The sequence below is a fragment of the Scylla paramamosain genome, chromosome 7 (assembly GCF_035594125.1).
Source record: "Scylla paramamosain isolate STU-SP2022 chromosome 7, ASM3559412v1, whole genome shotgun sequence".
Taxonomy (NCBI): Eukaryota; Metazoa; Arthropoda; class Malacostraca; order Decapoda; family Portunidae; genus Scylla; species Scylla paramamosain.
Genome location: NC_087157.1, coordinates 2,714,068 through 2,739,149, shown reverse-complemented (window position 1 = coordinate 2,739,149; position 25,082 = coordinate 2,714,068). Strand labels below are relative to the sequence as shown.

The window sequence follows — 25,082 nt, the reverse complement described above, 5'->3', positions numbered from 1 at the left end:
TGGGGCAGAAGACTCCTCTCACCTCCCTTTCCTCCTTCCGACACAGTCAAGAGAAAAAGCCCCGCAAAAAAAAAAAAAAAAAAAAAAAACATTATAATCTTATCGCAAACAATAGCTAGTAAATAATGTTGAGGGAATATGAAACTCCGCACTGCACATCTGGTAACTTCACGCCATAGAGGAGAGAAGCACGCCAGAAACAACGACAATGAAAATGGCGAAGCTCGTGGCGAAATTCATAATGGGAAGCGGTTGGAGAAAAGTCATCCTGATAAGAAAAGCAGAGGCGTGTAGATAACGTTACTTCAGCCAGGCGATAAGATGGTACATGCAACTCCAAGCCCCCTCACCAGCACCAAGACCACCACCACCACCACGATTACCACCACCGCCGCCACCACCAACAACAATAATAGTAGTGGTAATAGTAGTGGTAGAAGTCATGGTAGCAGTTTAAGGGCAGCAGTAACGGAACATAGGACACTGTGAACTTAACAACAACAACAGTAGTAGTAGTGGTGGTAATAGTTGTGGCAGAAGGAATGGTAATAGTCTAAGGACAGCAGTAACGGAACACAGGGCATTGTGAACTTAACAACAACAACAACTACTACTACAACAACAACAACCCTCTTCTGACAGTAGAGCAAATAAAATACATGAATAGCAAGGAATTCATGGGAGTGGGTATAGTGTAAGTACAAGCGTAAGTATATAGACATGAGACAGGAGGCGTCACACTTCACTTTTCTCTCTTTTTCTCGTTTTTTTTTTAAGTCTTCCCCCTGTATTACGAAGAGGATGAACATGCGGTGTGTAACTTCCTTCTTCGTAAAAAAAAGACAAAATTCTTTATTCTATCTAATACTCAAGCCCACGCTAAGAGTGACAGCATGTTGATAAGATAAATGAATCTGAATACAGTCAATATTATATTCATTAACTGTTACAACCTCTCTCTCTCTCTCTCTCTCTCTCTCTCTCTCTCTCTCTCTCTCATCTCCCTCTCTCTCTCTCTCTCTCTCTCTCTCTGTGTGTGTGTGTGTGTGTGTGTGTGTGTGTGTGTACGCTTGCACGTTTCTCCAAGTAATGCGTACTTACATAACATTAACACGCACATAACGCCTTAGATACAGGCCGCCTGAAAACATCTGAACATAAGAGACTGCAAAACACTAGTTGGCCTACACAAAGCATCCGGAGCACTCGAGATTTACCACTTCTTATCATCACCTAAAAATTTACCTAACCTCCCTTGAAACTATTTAACGTCTGTGCTTCTACAACATTCCTACTAGATTTGTTCCACTCATCCACGACCCTATTTGTACACCAATTTTTGCCTATACTTTTTTTTTTTTTTTTACATCTGAATCTATCTTGCTTATAACCTAAGAGGCACCTACACTTACTTAAAAAGAACAAGACATTCCCTGCACGCCCCAACCTGCCCGCTACCATCCATTCACAGTAGTATATCATATCGTTAATACACCTGTCAGGCCTGGTACAGGTGCTCCGAGGGACGGGAGGGACCAAAACAGGATGCCCGCCAACCTCGGTATCCTGTGGCTGTGGAGGGAGAGAGGCCAGGAGGAGGGAGGGTGAAAGAGGGTGAGGGATCGAGGAAGGGGAGTGTGTCACGTAATAGATACCCCATCTGGGTTTTTGTGTGTCACGCCGCAGCTACGCCTACTATGTTACTTCCTAAGTCTGATTCTGGTTCACGGAATATCAGAAGCTTACACAAATCCATGAAAATCAGTCACCTCGACTCATCCTCAGATGGGTGAGGTTAAGTTAAACAGGACCATTAAGAACATAAGAACATAAGGGAAGCTGCAAGAAGCGACCAGGCTTACACGTGGCAGTCCCTGTATGAAGTATACCTACCTATTTCCACCTATCATCCCCATCCATAAACCCGTGTAATCTTCTCAAAGCAAAGGGTCTTAGCACTAACAACATGATTACTGAGTCCGTTCCATTCATCTACCTCTCTATTTGAAAACCAATTTCTTCCTATCTCTTTCTTAAACCTAAATTTTTCAAGCTTGAACCCGTTATTTCTTCTATCTTATTTCTTGTTCTATCCAACATAAATTACGTTAGAGTTGTGACCTAATCTTACCTTATCTAACCTAACACATCCTACTCTAACCTAACCTAACCTAACCTAACGTAACCTAACAACCTACTATTGCCTTACCTAACCTTACCTTCCCTCTCCCACCCTATCCTAATTTAACTTAACCTAATTTATCTCACCTTACCCTAACCTATCCCACTCTACCCTATTCTAACCTAACCTAAATAACCTTACCTGTCTAACCTAACCTAACCTACGTATCGAACCCTACCTTACCTACCCTAAGTAATCTTACGTTATCTAACCTTACTTCAAATAACCTAACCTAATTATAACCTAACCTAATCTAGCCTACGTACCCTATGCTACCCTAACCCAGCCGATCCTCAGTGATTCCCTTTTCCTCCTGCAAGGGTATGACAGCCCCTTCTGTGCCTCCCTATTATGTTTTAGTGACTGTGTGTCCGTCATTGACCAGGCATACTATGGATTAATTGATGGGGAATAAAGGTTGTGTGTGTGTGTGTGTGTGTGTGTGTGTGTGTGTGTGTGTGTGTGTGTGTGTGTGTGTGTGTGTGTGTGTGTGTGTGTGTGTGTGTGTGTGTGTGGGTTGGTGTTTACCTATTAATATTTTCACAGCGCTGAGTCAAGCTCGTAATGTTCCGTGTGTGTGTGTGTGTGTGTGTGTGTGTGTGTGCGCGCCCAAGTATAAAACAAAAAAATATATATATAAAAAATTAAAAAGTTACACATAGCCACCCAAACGAATACAAAAACGACAGAACGAAGAAATCATGAATAAACAAAAAAAAAACAAACAAATAAATAAATAAATAAATAATAAATAAACAAACCAACTTCCATGGCTTAACAATTAAAACCATTAACCTGCAATGACTCCACGCCTCTTCTCTCCAGTCAACACTTTCTCCATCATTGAGGGAAGCTACGAACCACACAAGTCTATTCCTTCCTGATGTAGTAATTCTGCACTATCAGCACAGTATCAGGCGCCTCTCACTCCCCTAATGCCAGCTTGTCAGCACTTAAGCAGCCGGCTGTCGCTCTTTTCTAACGTAGTGATCCCCAAGTTTTTCCACTCCCTTACACACAAAAGCATTGATGTACAGAAGGAAGAGGAGGAAGAAGAAATTCGAGTTTGTGCATCGTAAAATAGTTGCGTCTGGAGATGTACGAATGGAAAGAGGAGGAGACATGGGGGGGAGTTGTTGAAAGGGTGGAGGAAGGAAGGAAGGAAGGAAGGAAGATAGAGTGTGGGGAGGGAGAAAGTGTGTGAAAGGAATGAAACGCTAAGGTGATGGAAGGCATGTAGACACAGGAAGAGAAACGGGTGACGAGAGAACGATGAGGGTGAGAGGTAAAAAGAGAGAAGGTAAGTAAGTATGTACCTTATAAGTATGTACCGTAAATAGCATCACTTCCATCCGGCCTAATTAACTGACTATCGTTCTTTCACTTCACTTCATCGTGTCCTGAAATTGTTCGACTCTCTCTCTCTCTCTCTCTCTCTCTCTCTCTCTCTCTCTCTCTCTCTCTCTCTCTCTCTCTCTCTCTCTCTCTCTCTCTCAACCTCTTTTAATTGCTATCGAACATCATTTCTATACTTATGTAGTGATAAAATAGTAATAAAAATGCCAACAAAAACACGTGCTTTCGTTCAATTATCGGAACTAACACTACGATCACTTCACCCGCACCACTGCCACCATTACCATGCCACTATCACCATCACCGCCGTCATTGCGTCTCCTCTTTCCCACCCCAGGCGTGCTCATCCTGCAATCCCCCACACTCCTCACCTTCATTCCTTCAGTTCTTCATTCAACATCGCAAATAATTACTCTCCAAAAATAAAAGCTACAATATATATATATATATATATATATATATATATATATATATATATATATATATATATATATATATATATATATATATATATATATATATATATATAAATAAATAGATAGCCAGCATATCCGTCCACCACCCTGGGCAAGCATCACCACGTCACCACCGCCACCACACCACAATGAAGGCTTCGTTCAGTCACCCTTCCATCCAAACACTCCATTTCGCAAACAAACAGGATAACAAGTGAATATAATTATAATCTCTCTCTCTCTCTCTCTCTCTCTCTCTCTCTCTCTCTCTCTCTCTCTCTCTCTCTCTCTCTCTCTCTCTCTCTCTCTCTACACACACACACACACACACACACACCTAAACAAGGGTGTCCGAGGCAGCGCAATGTTAACGAATCACATAAGATCAGCCAACCTTGTTATTTTCGTTGTAAACTAAGATAAGTTAAAACTAATTGAGGTAAACTTAACATAATCTAATCTAACCTAACCTAATATAACCTTACCCACACCCAAAAGAGGCTTATCTTCATGTGATACACGTTCATTACAAAGCACCATAGTTGTTATCGTGAGTCACGCTGTTACCACCGGGGCGTGCACTCCCCTCAGAAGGCGTGCGTCACCGCCAGCCATCAGGGCGTGGTGGTAATACACCAGGCTGGGAGAAGTATTCAGCCCTAGCAGCAGCAGCCGAGACCAGACCAGTCTTGATTAAGGCTTCTACACTGGCGAGGCTCCCACTTGACTCTACAGCCAACAGAATGAGTGGAAATAAACACTAATGCTGAATTTTTCATTAAAGAATAGAATTAAATGTAGAAAAACACTTTAATTATTAGCCACGCGGCAATGAGTTGTAATGAAGTTGTCATCCATATATGTCAACATATGTCAGTGAATTTTTTGTGTTTCACAAACACTTTACGAAAACACTGTTTCACAATGCCAACTACTAGCAACAAAGACTATCACGCACAGCTCAGGCATACACGCAGCACATCTACACTTCTCCCTCGACACTACCTCCCCGAAGGACCAAACAACACTGTAACGAGGAGGGAGGGTGAGAGGGAGGATGGGCGGCGAGGGAGGGCCAGTTTACTCGTACATCCACTGAGAGGGGTCACAGGAGGAGGAGGAGGAGGAGGAGGAGGATGGTAGTAGTGCCTCAATGACACTATGTGGTAAAGGTTATGATGCCTTTTGAAAGAGGAGGAAAGGAGTTATGGTGAGGGGAAGAAGATGGAGGAACTAAAGAATAACATGACGTCATTACCTCACATTTATTTCACACTCATCAAAGCACCATGACATACACACACACACACACACACACACACACACACACACACACACACACACACACACACACACACACACACACACACAGAACTAAGAAGGGAGAGGAGAATGATGATGATGATGATGATGATGATGATGATGATTAAGAGGAGGAGAAGCAGGCAAGTACGGAATGAAACAAATACAACGATAGCTACGATTAAATGAAGAGCAAAAGAAATAGGGAAGAAAAGAAAGGAAGAAGAGGAGGAGGAGGAGGAGGAGGAGGAGGAGGAGGAGGAGGAGGAGGAGGAGGAGGAGGAGGCAGTAATGAACCTTAACTGGGACAATCACATCCCGCGTCACCACCACCACCACCACCACCACCACCACCACACGATCCTCAGCACGATTGAAGCCTGACTGCACCAGACTTGTGGCGAGTGAGGGCTCGTCATGCAAGAACGCACGAGGAAAGGACTGTCAAGCACATCAACACTAACTGTACCTGCACGACGAGGAAGCTGCAGAGAGAGAGAGAGAGAGAGAGAGAGAGAGAGAGAGAGAGAGAGAGAGAGAGAGAGAGAGAGAGAGAGAGAGAGAGAGAGAGAGAATCCCCATGCATGAACTTAAAAGGAAGACTAACGGACATACATGGACATGAAAATTTAATAATAATAATAATAATAATAATAATAATAATAATAATAATAATAATAATAATAATAATAATAATAATAAAATAAATGAATAAATAAATAAAATCCCAGGGCAACACCTAACACAAACATCAAAAACAATATAAGAAATAAATAAGCGAAGAAAGAAAAAAATAGAACAAGAAAGAGAAGGAAATCAAGAAAGAAAGAAAGAAAGGAAGAAAGAAAGAAAGAAAGAAAGAAAGAGAAAGAATGAATGAATGGCCAACATAACAAAAGGAGTCGATGAAGGCAGCTGTGCACAAGTCTACTCCGGAGCAGTGGTTCCCAAACTGAGGGCGCCAGGCCAGTGTGCGGCGGGGAGGGCAACGCTCGGCACTTGTTAATGAAGAAGGCCTGACCTGATCCTTTGCTAGATTTTCATGAATACTTGATAATTACGAATATTCCGTTTAAATGTCATAATTTCCGCCATTCATTTGTTCAGATAACTATATGTAATTATTAATAAACAATAGACGATTAGTTCAAGGTTTAGTTTGAGGCATTCACGACTGAGTGAAATGTTGTGTCTCTGTGATACGCTCATAATTACTTTCATTTTACTTTTTGGTTAAATTTGGTCCTAAATCTGCCATCAGTAGCGCCAGCAAGTCCTGTTTGACCATGAGGAATGTTGTAAGCTTTAATACATATTTGTTTTCTTTTATTCAGATAATAGCATTACATGTCTTCGTGATTGGGCATAGTCTTCCTGGAGACCGGCATTTATTTATTATTTATTTATTTATTTATTTATTTATCTACTTTTATTATTTTCTTTTATTTATTTATTTATTTTACTTATTTTACTTTATTTATTTATTTATTTATTTATTTTACTTTATTTATTTTTTTTTGTACCATGAAATTCAATACAGGGCTTGTATGTTTCAGAGTCGCAAGATATGTTCTATAAGGCAGTCACATCACTAGCACACACAATTCAAACACATCTCTGAGGCATAGAATTGAGTGAAATTGATCCCCTCCCGCAATAAATAAATAAATAAATAAATAAATAAATAATAATAATAATAATAATATGTGTGCTATTTTGGCAGAATTTTACGATAAAACAATTCTCAACAAACTCAGAGCCCAAGCAACAAACATTCTTCCACACACAATTGTGAAGCAAGTTCCTCACCTCTTGTCACGAAAGCCGAAAATAAGAAGATATTCAATGTTCCGAGCGACAAGTAATGTGATCTTCCTTCAGCTGAGCCGCGAGTCATAGTGCTCGTGACCAAGAAAGAGTACTGAGTTAAGAAGAGTACCAGTTATCTTGGTGGCAGTGGAAGAGGGAGCCGGGAGTTGCAAAGTTACTGTAATCTGTCACCATACACGATCTGAAATGTTCACTTCTTTCTATTTTGTGAGTGGCATATTATTTGGGAACCACTTTGAGAGAGAGAGAGAGAGAGAGAGAGAGAGAGAGAGAGAGAGAGAGAGAGAGAGAGAGAGAGAGAGAGAGAGAGAGAGAGAGAGAGTTTACCTAGTTTTACCCAAGTCGCAGTACCACAATGGGCCTGAGCTACACTTGTGCGGTTCCGTCTCTGTCTACTTATTCAGGTTGCCTCTATATATATGTTGTACACTTTTCGCCCTGTCACTCTTATTTTACTTCCTATACCAATACTTCTTTACGTTAATCCTCTCTTTTTCAGCTCTTTAACATATCCCTTTAAATATCAAGCCTTCTCTTTCTTTTTTTTTACGTTAACCTCTTTCTCAGCTCTTAGCATGTCCCTTTAAGTATCAAGCATTCTCTTTCTTCTTTATGTTAATCTTCTCTTTCTCAGCTCTTTACATGTCCCTTTAAATATCAAGCCTTCTCTTTCCACAATCTATTTTTCTCAGTAATTCATTTATTGCAATTAAATCTCCTTCCTTTGGTCAACTGTTGGAGGTTTCATTTCCTTACACTCTTCTTTTTGGTTACTTTTTTTTTTTTTTTTTACAATGGCACCATCAAAGTTGCTACTCTTTCTGATTTCTTTATCCCCTCCCCCCCACCCTCTCTCTCTCTCTCTCTCATAAGGAGACCGCCTAACTTCGCTATGTTGGAGTTTTTGGTGTAGTAACTGTGGTAATTATCATCTTACCCAGGAAGCGAAAAGCCTCCCTTTAGTTAACATGCAAAGATTTCAAAATACGTTGTTTAAATGTTTATCCTGAGATCAAGATGAAGCAAAATAGGAGGGTGGGGGGGGGGGAGAGGGGTATAAGTTATAGCTGCGTGTGGCATCGGGGCTCATCTGCCGTCTCATTGGCTTTTGAACCTGTGGTGAATCGCATCCCTTATCCCAGAGACACCGTGACCCGGGCTTCCACAATCTACCTTTCCCATTTGGCCTTCCATCGACCAACCCTAAGGAAGGATGAACAGCCGAGTAAACTACGCGCTGACTGCCCCGCATGGACTCGAACTGGGGCCCGCAGATTCACATCCAGGAGTGCTAACCGGTGCACCCCGGGGAAGTTGTCTCACATTAGCTGTGTTAGTACTGTAGTCCCAATTTTTTTCCTTTATTTTTTTGCTAATGTTAAATGATTTCCCGGCTTTAATGAGTACGTAGATACCAGTCCAGTGTGTGTGTGTGTGTGTGTGTGTGTGTCACTTGAATATGAAGAACAGCGTTACAGGAGGTACAGTGCGACATAAGGCAAAATGAAATAGAGGTATCGGTGGACCCTCGAGACCAATGTTTTAACAAGCGGTGGTAGAGACAGCGCTGGAAGGATGTGAATGAGTGATAGCAGCAACGGGCGTGGCTAGGCTACATCCCTTGAACACCATAAAAGGACTCTCTCTCTCTCTCTCTCTCTCTCTCTCTCTCTCTCTCTCTCTCTCTCTCTCTCTCTCTCTCTCTCTCTCTCTCTCTCCGGAGTCTTGTTAATCGTTGTCACATTTTCTAGCTGCCGGGACTCGCATTTCTGTTCGTCGGAGAGAGAGAGGAGGGAGGGGCTTAGCTATCACCAAAAACTCTTATCAGCGGATCCCAGGGGGTGCAAGCTACTGCCATCGAAGTCAGTACACTGCCTTACTCCGGCCCGCCAGCACCTCCATCTCCCGCTGCACGTCCACACCGCCGAAAGGTATATCCTTTTCCTTGTCACTGGTCCAGATTTCACTTATAAAAGTTTTGCCGTCTAGTAAGAGGAATACACAAAGTTCACCGCAAAGAGTACCTAGTAGGTGTTGGTAATGCACCTTCGAGACTAACCGGTTACGGCGATAAGAGTCCAAAAGGAATCGTCACTTCCAACTAAGGCTGGAACACTCGACTCCCTGTAAACAGCGAACTATCACCGTGTTCTTTGAAATTATTATAAATAATTGTTAAAAACGGTGTTTTGAAGATTACGTAACAACTGGGATACCTGACGAACAGAGAGATATAATGTAGCGAACTGCACTGTTCCCTACTGCGGCGCACGTTGATACAAGGGCGATTACAATTATAGCTTCAAAGACAATAAGTTTTACTTTTTTTTTCTATCTTCCCAAAATAACTTCATATGGACCACTGATTTACTTTGATCCCCATGTAGATCATTATATATATATATATATATATATATATATATATATATATATATATATATATATATATATATATATATATATATATATATATATATATATATATATATATATATATATTCTCTGACACCTGAATTATAAGCATGTAGTATCTACCCCTCTAAAGGTCAATCTTATCACGTCTATAAACTTATCACAGTTATAGTCGATAACGAATGAGTCAACCAACTCCTCCCACAGTATGCTAAGTACTTTTTTTTTTCCTTTCATTCCATCACACGGTCGTAAGATTAAAACACATTTTGATAATTAATGATGAGCATCATGACACCACCACACTGCTTTATTACCTTACTTTGAACAACTTAGCAAATTCTTCCTATTCACCTGGACACTCCAATAGCAACAACATAAAACTACTGTTATGCCAACGCTAACACTAAAAATGAGCGGCTGTTTGGCTGTTGTTGCCCTTTTCACCATTTCTATCGTCCTTCACAGATGTCTTGGGACAGTTACATTAACAACCTCATCAGCAGCGGCCACGTCCAAAAGGCAGCAATCTATGGGCTAGACGGCTCAAAATGGGCAGCCTCTGAAGGGTTCGAAGTCAGTAAAGATGAATTCGATGCAATGAAGGCTGGCTTCAGCGATACCAAGAACCTCACCATGTCAGGTAACTAGGCTAGCCATTGCTGGGCTCCACCTTCCTTCTACCTTTATATATTTCATCCTAATCCAACTAGCATGAGGTGACAACCATACCCACCTCCTATTTCAAATCATTATGTCAGGAAACACACTATAAGCGTGTGCAACAGTTCCATGTATTAATGATGCCAATTACGTCTCTCTCTCTCTCTCTCTCTCTCTCTCTCTCTCTCTCTCTCTCTCTCAACATGGACATGATTGTAATTAACTTTTACAGAACTTACTTTTTTGCAATGAAAATAATCCACATGAAAAGTTACTGTATTAATAGCCACTGTTATTTGTGCCATGATTATTATAATAATAATAATAATAATAATAATAATAATAATAATAATAATAATAATAATAATAATAATAATAATAATAATAATAATAATAATAACAATAATAATAATAATAATTCCATTAAGTGTAGAATACAACATGGCATTTCAACATGTTTGCATAAGAGCTCTACATTCATGACCAATTGTAAAGTATAAGAAATAGCATTGATTTATTAGTACAAAAAAAGCAAAACTCTCCCTAGTTTTATATAAATGAACAGTGTAAACATCAGTGCCTGTGGTCAGCAAACAAAGCACTCAAAACAATCATTTATGATTGTAAGTCCTCTTACCATTCTTCCATACAAAGTGTTGCTAAATGACCACATGTTACAACAGGTATAAATACCCCTATTAAAATAGCAGTTCAATCACAAAGAAATATTCCAGGTGATTGTTCTTCCAAATCTTTTCCACAGGCATGCGTGTGGCCCAAACAAAGTTCTTTTTCCTGAGTGGCTCAGATGAAATTTTGAGAGGCAAGAAAGAAACAACTGGAGTGCACGTAGCCAAGACTGAGCAGGCCATAATTATCGGCTACTATGACCAAGGATCCACGGCCAACTCGTGTGCAACACAAGTGGACAGTATGGCTGAACACCTCAAGAAGTCAGGCTACTAAACATGGACTCGCAAATTGGACTGAGAGAGAGAAAGATTAGACTAAGACCTTCTATAGCATATCAAGTATACCACAAGTTGTGTGCATTTTTTTTCTTTTTTTCCATAATGTGAAGTCTAAAATACTTGTTTATCACTTTATTTTTTCCCTACCACTCCAGAGGAGATTCCAGTTGAGTTCATCAACGAATAATGATACTAAATGACCATCTTCTTAAGTGACATCCATTGAAATGGTGATTCTTTTCTTATTTTCATCAACATAAACATTCCTGAATATGCAATAAACCCTTACCTTATGTAAACGTCTAGTTATTCTTACCTTTATTACCTAACTGATTTGACTGATTCTGGCACATTAGTATTCACAACATTCAAGAGCATTTAAAAAAAATCACTATGATATGAGCCAAAACTAGTCAAATGCTGCAAAACACAAACAGGGCAACATGAGGCTGTGAGACATCCGCCACAAAAGACTACTGATGAAGTGTTTACATGAGTGCATGAAAACACCTACATATCTGCCATGGTCCTCAAGTGACATGTGTTCTTTATTTTAATAAGACCATTTTCTTGCACACTTCAATTACATCACACATGTGAAGAATAATAAAGATGTCTCAGCTCAGCTCAGCAGTATTGGCTCATCCTGTTCTGCTAGTGGTGCTTGTTTCCCTTTCTTTCTGCATTATTCATATTCCCCATTTACTACATTTCTCATTCACTTTAGTACATTTCTTTCCAATGTCTTCTTGTATATAATTGCTTTCTTTACTGTTCCCTTAATCTTTTCCATTCATCATACGTCCCTTTCTTTTCACAAATTTTAACATTTTCATCCCAACCGCTCACTCTAGTACATCCTAAATTAACATTTACACTAGTGAGAAAGGCTTGTCTGTACAGAATCTTATGTTGTAGACTGTAGAGGAAAGCACAGACACACAGTACTGGCAGCATTCATTTATTTTCAGTTACGTTTCCAAAAAACAGTACAATCTTCACATCCATCAAACTAAAACAGCTTAAAAATCTGCTGGTCTTAGAGTGGGGATCACCCAAGCTAACCTAAGTTCATATGAGGTTTGCAGTGATTCATGAACAGGGACTCAGCTATCCTGAGCTCTGTTTTGTCATTGGCTTTAAACTAATTGAAATTTTCTTTTTATATAATGATTTAATGCTATTGCATATTCCCTAATATTAGGAAAAACTTGGTTGAGTCATGGATCTATTGGTTCTGAAAGGAAATTCTTTGTGTTAGAACATCTTCAGTCTAAGGTTCTGAGATGTGGAACCTGTATGCCTAATTGAGCAGTCAGGACATATGAAAGAATGCATGACATTCAAACACAAATGCTTGGGCAAGGTACCTTCATATAGAAAATATTATCCAAATGTTTTAATCTAAAGGACACATCAGGAAAATTCAACTTTGATGATCTCCCTAAGGAACTCCCAATGTGATAACTATAGTGACCATGCAAAAGTAATGTCATGTACTTAAGCTTTGTCACTTGTGAGTGGAGTGCAATTATAAGAGAAGACATAACATAAAAACCTTTTTACACATTTATCTAAAAGATAGCTGCAATAACCACTGGTGAAAAAAATAATGCCTAAGCCTTTTGATTCCCTTGTCACCTGAAACCCACGGGGAACATACGTGATCACCCACATGGATGAGCATTTTCAGAATTCATTTTAAGAGTTAGGGACTCAGTGAGGGTGATTTTTTTCTTTTCTTTTTTTTTCAGTAAACATCAGTTAAAATTAGAGTTGTTCCTTCATTATTAATATATCAAGGAAAGTTAAGAAATTATTCTCTTCATCTTCTACAATAAAGGAAATGTTCTTATGTTTCCTATTAAAGTATTCAAGAAACTGATTTTCATGTGATTTTTCTTTAAACACAACAAAAGTCATCCACATATCTTATATACAAAGCAGGTTTAAATTCTACTGGGCATTCATGAATCCACTTCTCTTCATGACAGCATAAAAATACATTGCCAGAGCAGAACCTAAAGGGAAGCCCACAGCTATGCCATTTGGCCATTTATATAAAACATTAAAAACAAAAAAGGATTCTTTAAGAGCTAGTTCTAATAAAGACTTGAAATGTGTGAATGTATGGCTATGTGGAATTAGCACTGATTTCTTGCATAGTTCAACCCATATGTTAATAGTCTCTGTTAATGGAATGTTAGCAAATAAGGACTTTACATCAAAGCTGGCCATATGACACTGGTAATCTAAATTAACATTTATTACTTTGTTGAGAAATGAGAGGGAATTTATTATAGAACAATTATTATGTGCTAAGGGAGACAAAACTGGAACAAAAAAAATTTTTGCTAAATTATAACTCAAAGTAACCAAGGCTGACAATATGGGTCTAATTGGGCAACCTGTTTCATGTACTTTTGGAAGACCATATAATATTCCTGGAGTGGGACCAGAGACAAATAATATATGGTAATCAAAATCAGACAATCCTACCATCTAAGGTACTGTGATACCAACACATGAACACACACACTATCTTACAGTGGAGGGCTCCTATTGGTAAATGGAAACCAAAACACAAAGTATGTGTGTGTTCATATTTTGGTGTCACAGGAACTTAGGAGGTCCCCACAGCAAGGCCAGCAGTTGGTTCCTCCCTCTCTGCAAGAGAAATGCTTTATTATATTTTAATGGCTTTTAGCCTATTTTGGTTCAATGGCTCCAAAGAAGGGATTGTGTTTTCCAAAACATTACCAAAAATAAAGGAATAGTGCCAGAACTGTGCATCTACACTTTCCATTACAACGTAGGATCCCATACAGACAAGTCTTTCTCACAAGTATTCACTTCACGTTATAACCAGCCACAGTTCAACAGATTCAAGAAACTTCAGAGGCTACAGTTTAAGAGAGCCAAAGCAGCTTGGGACATAACTTCCTTGAATAAATGTAAAAGTTATTGTGTAATCCCTAAGTTCTCGTTATTTAAATCAAGTTTAACTCTCTCAGGCTTGGAGATAATACTCATTCATTCTTTTCTGTGGCAGGGAGAGAGTATGGTTAAAGAGGCCGTTTTCAAGCACAGAATTAATCGTTCAGTTTCAAGAGATATTTCCCACCCTCTAGCTATATTTGTATGTATGAATTATATACTGTATCTTTATAGTAGATATTTTTTCTATAACATTATCACATAAAATAAAGTAACATAAAATTAATCAATTACATTATGAGTCAACAGTGAATATGCATGAACTGTGACTTTACTCCAACTTATTACAGCAAAAACCTCCGTGAGCCAACTTTTTTTATGCATAGCATACCAAAACATGCAGAGTTGTATTAGCCTCCCAATGAAAGAGTTTGTTTTCTGTCAAATGGATTAGCACTGTGCACAAATTAGCTAAAACTAAATAGTTTTCAGAGAAGTTTGTATTTTCTTAATTTTTTAAGATTTTTCAGAAATCATTCATGATAATGCTGTGAATTTGACTTTGCCATGTAGAACTACTCAAAATAAAGATAATGCATATAATTACATATGAGTACATAAAATACCCTTTTTTGGCAAATTTTTCCTCATATTCATATCAACCACACAGTAACAGTGATTACATATATGAGAGTTCAAACAGTATTTTCTCAAAACTTTCCTCTGTAAAGTATTAATTTTATATACTAATGATAATAATGTGATTTTTATGAGGAGTTCATTGATATCTTCAAAATGTTCATATCTGGGGTATTTCCTGAGACGTGTTTATGTTTCTTTGACTAACCACTAAACAAAAAGGTAATAATTTACTCTCTCTCTCTCTCTCTCTCTCTCTCTCTCTCTCTCTCTCTCTCTCTCTCTCTAAGAATCACATAATTTTGAAGGATAAAGATAATTATCCTCCAAAATTAAATTATTATTATGTGGAGAGAGAGAGAGAGAGAGAGAGAGAGAGAGAGAGAGAGAGAGAGAGAGAGAGAGAGAGAGAGAGAGAGAGAGAGAGAGAGAGAGAGAGAGAGAGAGAGAGAGAGAGAAATAAATATCATTGTTGAGTATCGTCTTAGGCAAAAATAAAAAAAAAAGTTTGCATATGGATTTGAATGTTGTTACCATGTGTTACATGATAACACAGATACATGTTTTCATGAATATGATTCTCATATTCATGAAGTGAAAGTGTATTTTGCATATATCAGTTAATATCAAATATATCATAATACACAACGAACCAGCGAGTCAAGGATGGATGACAAGCCTAGCCCTTTAAATCCCGTTGCCACTCAGAACTCTAATGAGACAGGAATTAGGCAAGGATGTATTTATCACTGACCCTATTGAGCTAGTATATGGAAGAACTAGCTTTCAGGATGGGATGAACAAATAGAGGAGCAAGAGAGGGAAATGATAGAATATGCGTGCCCTTTTATGCAGATGATATGATGGTTACAAGTGAACCTGAAGAATCCCAGAGCTTACTTCCTGTTGCAAGTGCTTATGGAAGAGACTTTGGAATGAAAAAAACATTATGATGGTAATAAAGAGCTAAGAGGATGAGAAAAATCAAGTAAGGAGAATTAGAAGGAATGAGTTTTAACAAACCTGTGAATACAAGTACTTAAGTATAGAATGTAAAGATTAGAATGGTGAATTATAGAGTGGGTCAACCAGGAAGTACAGCAAGGATGAGAGTGAGCAAATATTATGTACCTTGGAGAACATGGCTGTTCCAAATGTTGCCTGTGGTATGGATGTGATGGCAAGGAACAGCAATGAATTCAAGAAACTGGAAGTGGGGCAGAATAGCATAACATGAATGGCACTGAATCCACCAAAGCATGCAACAAGAGAAGTTCTGAGAAGTGATACAGAGTGGAGTATGTTTATGTCAAGAATGAAAGTGACCTTGAAATATAAAACTAGGCTGGATCATATAAAAGATGTAAGATCTGGGGAAAGAGGTTTATCTGTGGACTCCAAGAATTAATGATTAAGCATGTCTGTAGAATGACTGACAGAAACAAAGAGGGGTTACACTAGGACATGAGAAAGTGAAAACATGAGTTACATAAAGAAGTAAAATGAGTGGGACTGAGTGGAGAAATGAGATAAACCAAAGAACACCCTGAAATGACACAAAGTAAATGAGGTCCCAATGTATGCAAAGTAGTATGAGGAAAGCCTGAGTGGTTATCTTCACTTCCAAGATAAGACAGATGGCCTGAGTTTCACAGCAAAATTTGCCAGAAGTGTGACATGAGAGAGGATGAAGCAATGGAATATGTGATGAAGGTATGAGAGAAGAATGATATGCAGGAAAGAGATGATACAAGTACTCTAACTGAGCTGGGGTATAATAGGAATGAGCTGGGGTATAATAGGAATGACAGGATAGAAATATTTAGCATGGAATGTATGGTGTTGCTGCTGGGATTGTGTAGAGAGACAAATGAAAGAATGATCAGTTATCACTCCATTCCCTTCCTCTTGAACTAACTGGTATCAAGACAAAGAAGGCAAGTAAATAAATTACAAAGATCATACATAAAAAATTAAGTTCAGATTGTTGGTGAGCTCCAATTTGACAGCAAGAACATTGAAACAAAGTAAATACTTTACAGTTTTTGAAAGAAAAGAAAGAAAAGTACAGAGAAAGTAAAGTGACAATTCAGAAAACCAAGAGACCAGACTGCAAAAAAGAATCTGTAAACAAGACATCAGGGAGGTGCTGCTAAAAACCTTCATCCAGAACCAGCAGCCCTTCTTAACTTCATGTCATGATCTATGCAGCAATTATTAATGTGTAGATTATGTCAACTCTGGTCAAGCTTGATTTGGTTCAGTCAACATAGTAACAAAATGCATTTTTTTTTCTTTTTTTATTGTTTTTTTCTTTTTTTTTTCTCATTGAACATTTTGTTGCCAGGCTAGCCTATGTGGAATCCTAACTTGTGGAATGCCAGTTTTTGGAAGTTTCACTGTACTTGGTTATTTCTTCACTAGTCATAAAACCAGTCATAGATCACCAGTCATGGACAAAATAGGAAGAAGGACGGTTGGTGGGATGGCTGATCTCCAGAATCAATGCTTCAAAATGAGGACAAAGCTGTGGTATGGCAGATATTTATGTTTACTGCTTCAAAATGAGAATGACAGAAGTGGTTGCTTTAATATTTTACTACACAGCTTACAACATTCCACAAACCAAACCAAGACTATCCTTTGTGCATAATGGAGCTGCCAGTTTTCAATAATGTGCAAAATACTTTAGAAACAGTTTTTCTACTTCTGTTGAGAGAGGACCACACTCCTATTATTTGGCTTCAGCAAAAGGGACTTCTAATGCATGATGTGATTATGAAAAATGCCACAACAGGATGAAATGGACAAAGCACTCTAAATGTAATGACAATGCTGTGTGGAAATGCCAGACAGAAGGGTATACAAAGTATAAAAAGGACAATAAGTATAAAGCCAAGATAATTTTTTGTCCATTCTAGAATTCTAATGCTCAAGAGGGGTTAATGTTATGTATCTCTGAAGTGAATGTATTGTACAAACAACAGTAGTCATGAGGTAGTGTCATCAATGTGGAGCCAGCAGCAGTGGTGGTCTGCTCCCTCTCCCGTCAGTCGCTAAACTGGTATCACTATGGATGGCGATGGCAGTGGCAGTGGCAACCCACTCCCTCCCCCCTGTAAGTCGCTAAACTGGCATCACTATGGATGGCAATGGCAGCCCACTCTCTCTCCCCAGTCAGTCACTAAACTGACAGCAATGCAGGTGGTGGCAGTGGCCCACTTCCTCTCCCACACACACATTACCATTACCCTGTCCCATGTTACACTTCTCAGTGGTTTGTTGCAGCCCAACCCTGCATTAGGGTTTTGGTTCCCCCACAATACAAGATTACTTGGAGACAAACTCACCATGTTTGATGGGATTCATGTCAGCATACTGCGCATCAGCTGCGATTTGACTGTACATTAATGATCTAAATAATAGAATCAATAGTGATATCTGTAAAATTGCAGAAAACATGAACATAGGTAGGTTAATTAGGTATGATTAAGATACAGCCACCCTGCAGACAGACTTGTATGTAAGATGTATGAATGGCCAGAGATGACATATGAAATTTAATATCAACAAAGTGCAGTACAGTACCTACTTAACATCAGTAAAGGAAATCCACAAAATAGATACATACTAAAGAACAAGGTTCTGGTAAGGTCATGGGAAAAAAATATTTAGTTGTAGTTAGTTCTGGTCTCCATTAGCAAAAACAAATCATAAAAGAAAATAAGCAGACTGTGAACAGGATGTCCTGTTATACCAGCATCCTTTATACATGAAACCAATGATACAAGATGTGTAAATTAGGGACTACGTTCTTTATACGAGCTCAAAATCCAATGATGTGAGCTTCAGTCCGAAGCGAGTAAAATTACAAAGTTTAAAATGTGTGCCTTTCTGCACCATCCCACTAACACATCCAGGCTGTGTGGTGACGTATCATGATTCAAATGCACAGAGGTGAATTTGTAAGCGCTGGAAGAGAACCACACACCTCCCCTGTTCCCTGCCTACCATGCATTCTCCCACCAGTCATATTAAACTGAACTCAGTGTCTCTCAGACTCCCTCCTTTATGACCTTACTGCTTGTTATTATAATCACACTCTCTCTCATCATTTTCCTTGCAAGCATATTTACAATACAGAGCAAGTACAGTGTACAGTGCTTTATATCAGCGGTTCTCAACTAGGGGGGGCACACCAACCTGGGGGAGCGTGGACACTCTCCCAGGGAAACACGACCACAAAATAGGAGGGGAAAAATATCATGGAAAATCACGGACTCACTGATTATTAGTACAAAGGAGATGCAGCAAGGGCTATCTGTCTATCTATCTATCTATCTGATTCTATCTATCTATCTACGGTGGCATAGTTGGGGACGGGGTTAAGTGGGTGGCTCAGGGAGGAGGAGGGGCTCCAACTGTATTGAACCAGCTTTTGGAGGGGGCCCAGCTTGTAAAAGGTTGAGAACCCCTGCTTTATGTGACTGATCAGTGCTTGTGTGTGTTTGTGTTACTGTTGGCATGTTCTTTCATTTGCTGTCTTTGGTGTGGTGTTGTCTGTGTGACTGACCACGTGGTGTATAGATTGTGCCTTATTTTGCCTCTCAAGTGCTATGCTTCCCAAGTGGCCAATGAGTTCCAGTACAAGTCCTAGCAGTAAGGTTAAATGAGCTTGAGTACCAATAGCAATTGCAAAGAAGGTAGAAATTGTCAAGAGACACAAGAGTGGTGAGTGAGTCACCCTCCCTGGTGTATTAACTAAGCATCGATGGGTGTTATGCATATTTTATATGTTTAATTAATATGAAATTATGTTTTTTATAGTTGTTTTCTCTTTCAAGCTGCTTTATCATCAGTTCTGTACTGTAGATATGTTTGTTGCATTTGATATCATACGTTTTAGCTTGACAAGGGTCACAGAAACTAACCTTTTTTTGCCATTATTATGTGTTTCATCATACGAGAATTCACCATACGAGCAATTCAAATGGAGCCTAACTGCTCGTATCATTGGGACTTCCTTGTATATGTGTACACATGAATACATTATGAGCCCCTTAATCTGAACGTCTGGGAAAATGAGTAATTTAAATTAATGAAGATTTTAGAATATAGATCAATAACACTCAGATCAGAGATGATATATAAAGAAACCACAAAAAGTAGGCAGAAATTATGAGAAAAATCAGTCTTTAATTTCTTTTAAGTATTTTGTATGGTCTACATAAGCCTGTAGAACACATTGCATGTGCTGAGGAATTGAGTCAGATAGTTTACTGCAGTATTCTTGATAAATGCCATACACCCAGAGCTCCATAAACACTGCAACAAGGTAGGGATGGATGAAGTGTCATTTTCCTCAAGCTGACACTTTATGTAAATCCAAAGTTCATTTAATTGTTTGACAGCCATTTCATGACCTTCACCTTGTGGCATGACGCACTATACTGTATACCAGTATATAGAAACTGCAGCTACTAATGTAAAAAATTTATCATGTGGTCATCAAGAACTTCAATGTAACTAGCCTCCACTCTTTAGAAGCACATGAAATCCTCCCTGCCCACTGTCACTATAAAAAGACTCCCAAATCATGACTGAGAGTGAGTGTTTGACAGTCAGATGGAGGTAATAATGGTCGAGGGGACTCGCCTGAGAGGGGCGTCACAGTTTGCTGCACTTCACAACACAATACTGAAATGTGGATTCATCACTCCACATGACTCTTTTCCAGTCTTCAATGGTGAAATTTTTGTATTTTCTTACAAATTTGAGATGACGAGCATGTATCTTGAGATTCAGAAGAAGTTTCCAGGTGGGAGAATGCAGAAGCTTCAGTTCATTTTTGCAGTAATGTTGGATGGTGTGCTTTGCCAGGCTTCTAAGGATGGTTGGGTAGGCTTGCTTTGGCTGTTTTGCTGTAATCTGTAGACTCTTCAATACTTTTTTGTCTCAAAATCTTATCTGAAGCTTCTTATGTCTTTCTAGAATAACCAGGAACTGGTTGATGAGCTGGTACTTGATTTGAGAGAAAATCCTTGGCTCCAGAAATAAGGTTGTAAATGGCTGCTTTTTCCTTGCCAGTATCCCTACAAATTTCTTTTACAGACAAGCTTCCTTCCCTCAGGACAAGGATCCATGCCTTTTCTGTCAGCCGAGTTCTTGGGATCCATTTGAAGACGAAGGTAAGTTGCAGTGCAGGAGATAGTAAACAAAGAGGAAACTTTGAAATTTGTTCTTGGAGCAACTGTTTCCATTCATCTCATTTAGTGTTTTACATGGCACTGGAAAGAAATGGGCTAAGAGTATTGCTGGCTATTGGGCTGAGTTGTTAAACAGTAACTACTATATTAATATCAATATCAGCACTGCCTAATGGCTGAAGGAGCACAAGTTATGAGTGCCTCTCCTAAGGCCATCACACAAATTTTCCACATAATTTTTGAGGGTACTGTACATGATATATATCATATATGTCAAGACATTCCTTAATGAATGAGTGAATTAATTCATTTACTTATCTATTGATTTTTAATTATCAAAAAATCACCCTGCATCTAATTTGGTTACATATATAATTTCCAAATGAGAAGGTAAAGACAGAAAGTAGAACTGTCATAGATACATGTAGCTAAAGGGTCTGTGGTGACTTATGTTGAGCAGTTGTCCGCCAAGCACAAAAACTGTTATTAATGGTATTCACATTAATATATAATACTGAAAAGAATATGCTGGAGCCAATGCAATGGTGTTACTGAATTTGAGATTTGGTACCATATATAGAACTGGCAATAGAGGAATGCACCTGTAGTCTTTACTATCTTGTGGTGATGGGTGAGCTGGTCAGTGAATTGTGTGCTTGTAAAGAAATGCAACCACAAAAAGCAACACTTAATTGTTGTCTGTTACTCACCACACTATTTATGCAAAAAAAGACAACTTTCTTCACATTTAACCTCATTGTATCTTAAGGAATTACTTTGCCTCAATTATCTTATCCTTTACTCTCACAAGGCAGAGCCCACATTGTTCACAAGTGCCCTCCATAGTCCTTGCTTTTTTGTAAGTCTTGGTAATTCTAAATAATAGGAATACATCATTCCTGACTCCTGACAAGTGTACATCCATCCCAGCATACAATTTTCATGGTTACTCCCTGCAAATAGCAAAAATAATTCAACAAAGCCTAATCTGACTTAGCACAGTTACTTTAACCTAATTTGTGATCTCGTGAGCAGCTCTACGGACAGCGAGTGATATTTTTTTCCATTCCTAACCTTCATGCACACGATTTCTAGTTAACAATATGTCCTCAACCATTAGCCTTAAACTGTGCATGGTCTTATGAAAAATCATACTTTTAAGACCTTTTTGTTTAAGAAAATTACAATTTGTCCTCTTTACATGTGTTTGTATTCCTAGGATTTACATAAGTGGAATATATTCAGTTGGCTCAGGTAACTTTTCTTTAAACTCTTTCCACATTTACTTCACATCATTTGTTCTATGTTCATTCCATGTGTGTCACTTAAGTTTATTAGTTTTATTACAGTCATACTATTCTTTACTTAATACTAATTTACTAACATTACTAAAGCTATGCTTTCCAAGCAGGCTCATCAACTTGAGTGCATCCACATAAATATCATAGTAAGTAGATCCTAAATGAAGTGCATTCCCAGCAATACCATCTATGAATCTTGTTACATATATATGTCCGTTGAAAACCCAACCTCTCACTTTCTCCATGACCCAATCCCTTACTTTCTCCACTAAGCTTAGGGATGAAACACAGATTATGTTTGCATCGTGTCAGAGTTTTGAGAACGACGTAATGCGGCACGAAAATGGTCAAGATTGCCGATATCAAGTTCGCTCCATTTTCGAGACAACTTAAACCCAATTACATGGACGAATTACGCTCCATTTCATGATTGAGATGTACTCACCGTCTGGAGCTCATCGTGCAGTCATGGAGGACGGGGAGAAAAAAAGGGTAGCCGTCCGAATAACGTCCCGAAAGTAGAAGACAGCAGAGACCCAAGGTAATCACACACACACATACATACAAACACACACACACAAGCAAACAAACACCCAAAACAAACACCACCGCCACCTGCCGCCCGCCGCCTTTACTAAACACAGCAAGACCCGCATAAAATGACCTATTTATGGCCACTTTAGTAATCATAATTCAAAATTAATATACAGATGTCAAGAATATATATATATATATATATATATATATATATATAGAGAGAGAGAGAGAGAGAGAGAGAGAGAGAGAGAGAGAGAGAGAGAGAGAGAGAGAGAGAGAGAGAGAGAGAGAGAGAGAGAGAGAGCCCTACTGATCATATAGAAAAATAGAAAAGTGTGTGTGTGTGTGTGTGTGTGTCACACCACAGGATCCTAAACTAGATAAATATGTTAACTCTCTCTCTCTCTCTCTCTCTCTCTCTCTCTCTCTCTCTCTCTCTCTCTCTCTCTCTCTCTCTCTCTCTCTCTCTCTCTCCTTTTTTTTTTTTTTTAGTATACAAAAAACCTTGATCACGCCAGCACCTTTTCATTTACATTTTGAGATCGAGTGTCTACTCCACGGTCGGAAGACAAGATGGGGCTATATATACGTCTTTACAAGTAAAATTTAATTTTTTTCCGATCGACATTCTTTTCCAGTTAAGGGATACGTATACTTAGTATAGTATAATACTTATAGTATAGTATAATAGTTATCTACTAGACGCACGAAAAATATCATCACTAAATCCGCAAATAACTGCATTTTTCCTATTTTTCCAACGAAAAAATAAATAAAAAATTGTTATTTAATCTGCGGGAAAAAAAAAATCATCCAAAACTTTAAAATTTCAGTGAAAAGGCCAACAGAAAGTATGCACAACATAGTATAATAACAAACACTTGCTAGTAAGTAATAAATTAACAAATTTACCTGTCAGTTTGGACACCACCTGTCAATGAGTGAGCGCAGCTCATCATGGTAAAATGTAAATTCCTCAGTAATATAATAAGATGATCATTAAACAATCTTCCACAGCTTAGCCTTCGTTATGTATTATCCTGATGTGGTAGTATGCAGGTGATTTGCCTTTAAGGCAGCCATGTGTTTCGTCCTGCAGACATTTCAAACTTGTTATTCAAGCTGAGGAATAGCAAGCAGTCTCAAAATTTAGGGTCATATTCAACCAGCTAAAAAGGAGCACCTTTATTTATTCATTTATTTATCTAGCTATCTATATATTCCTTTATTTATTAATTAATGTACTACTACTACTACTACTACTACTACTTTCCAGATTAACTCGAATATTCAAGATCGCTGTTTCTAAAGAGCTTTTTCCTAGATGTTTCTACCTTGGGATATTCTTTCATGCCCTCTTTGACGCAGTCCTTCAACCTTGGTCTTCCTCTTCGCGTTCCTCGCATTTCCATTTCCCTTGCAACATACTCGTCCTCATTTCTTCTCATCAGATGACCAAACCATCTTATCCTTGCTTCCTTAACGTTCTTAGACACTTCAATTACTTTATTGATCCTCTTATATACTCCTTTCTTATCCTGTCCTTTCGGGTCACTCTGCTCATTCATCCCAGCACCTTCATTTCTGCCACGTGGAGCATTCTTCTGATTTCTTTAGGGGTGCTGCTTTAGTCTATAAATCACAGAAGGCCTCACTATGATCTTGTGGACTTATCCTTAAGTCTAATAGGTACCTACGCTTGTGTCACAGAGCCGAGAATACGGGCTTTCCTTCAGTTTTTCCAGCCATATTAAGTTCTTTTTTTTTTTTTTTTTTTTTGTCCATCCTACCAGCTGTATCCATCATTCAGCCAAGGTACGCAGATTTATTCACCCTCTTGATGTTAACTCCTAAACTAATTGTCGCTTGGTGGTCTTCATCCATTCCCTTTGTCATGATGTCTTTGTCCTACTTATCTTCGTTTCTCAGCTTTCCAGATGCCGTCCCTCTCACATCTTTGGTTATAACATCCATTACAATGTTAAAAGGGTGGATCCTTGGAGTGGTCCTACTTCAACTTTGAAACTGTCATTTCCACCGTGGTTCTACTACTACAACTACTACTACTACTACTACTGCTACCGCTACTGTGCATTATTATTATTATTATTATTATTATTATTATTATTATTATTATTATTATTATTATTATTATTATTATTATTATTATTACAATTCTTCTTCTTCTTCTTATTATTATTATTATTATTATTATTAATACTAGTAGTAGTAGTAGTAGTAGTAGTAGCAGCATATTAGTATTATTATTGATGGCTGATTCAGAGACTAAG

The 25,082-nt window shown here is 38.5% G+C and overlaps 2 protein-coding genes across 12 annotated transcripts in view; one reads left to right on the top strand and one right to left on the bottom strand.

The window, feature by feature from the left end:
- The window catches only part of LOC135101912 (tyrosine-protein phosphatase non-receptor type 11-like), a 63,786-nt gene extending 40,898 nt beyond the window's left edge, over positions 1-22,888 (bottom strand). For 3 of the 11 annotated variants that reach the window (XM_064006273.1, XM_064006268.1, XM_064006269.1), the window contains exon 1: positions 22,700-22,887. In XM_064006273.1, the coding sequence (XP_063862343.1) occupies positions 22,700-22,713 (14 nt within the window). In that variant the 5' untranslated portion in view covers positions 22,714-22,887. Of the gene's footprint in view, positions 1-4,951; positions 5,023-22,699 lie in introns of those variants that run through there. The other 8 variants (XM_064006254.1, XM_064006249.1, XM_064006264.1 and 5 more) reach the window with 4 other exon arrangements.
- Positions 8,897-11,470, top strand: LOC135101914 (profilin-like). Its single transcript, XM_064006274.1, has 3 exons — positions 8,897-9,056; positions 10,006-10,180; positions 10,964-11,470. The coding sequence occupies exons 2-3, from the start codon at positions 10,006-10,008 to the stop codon at positions 11,164-11,166; spliced, it is 378 nt and encodes a 125-aa protein (XP_063862344.1). The 5' UTR covers positions 8,897-9,056; the 3' UTR covers positions 11,167-11,470.
- Positions 22,889-25,082: the final 2,194 nt, after the last annotated feature.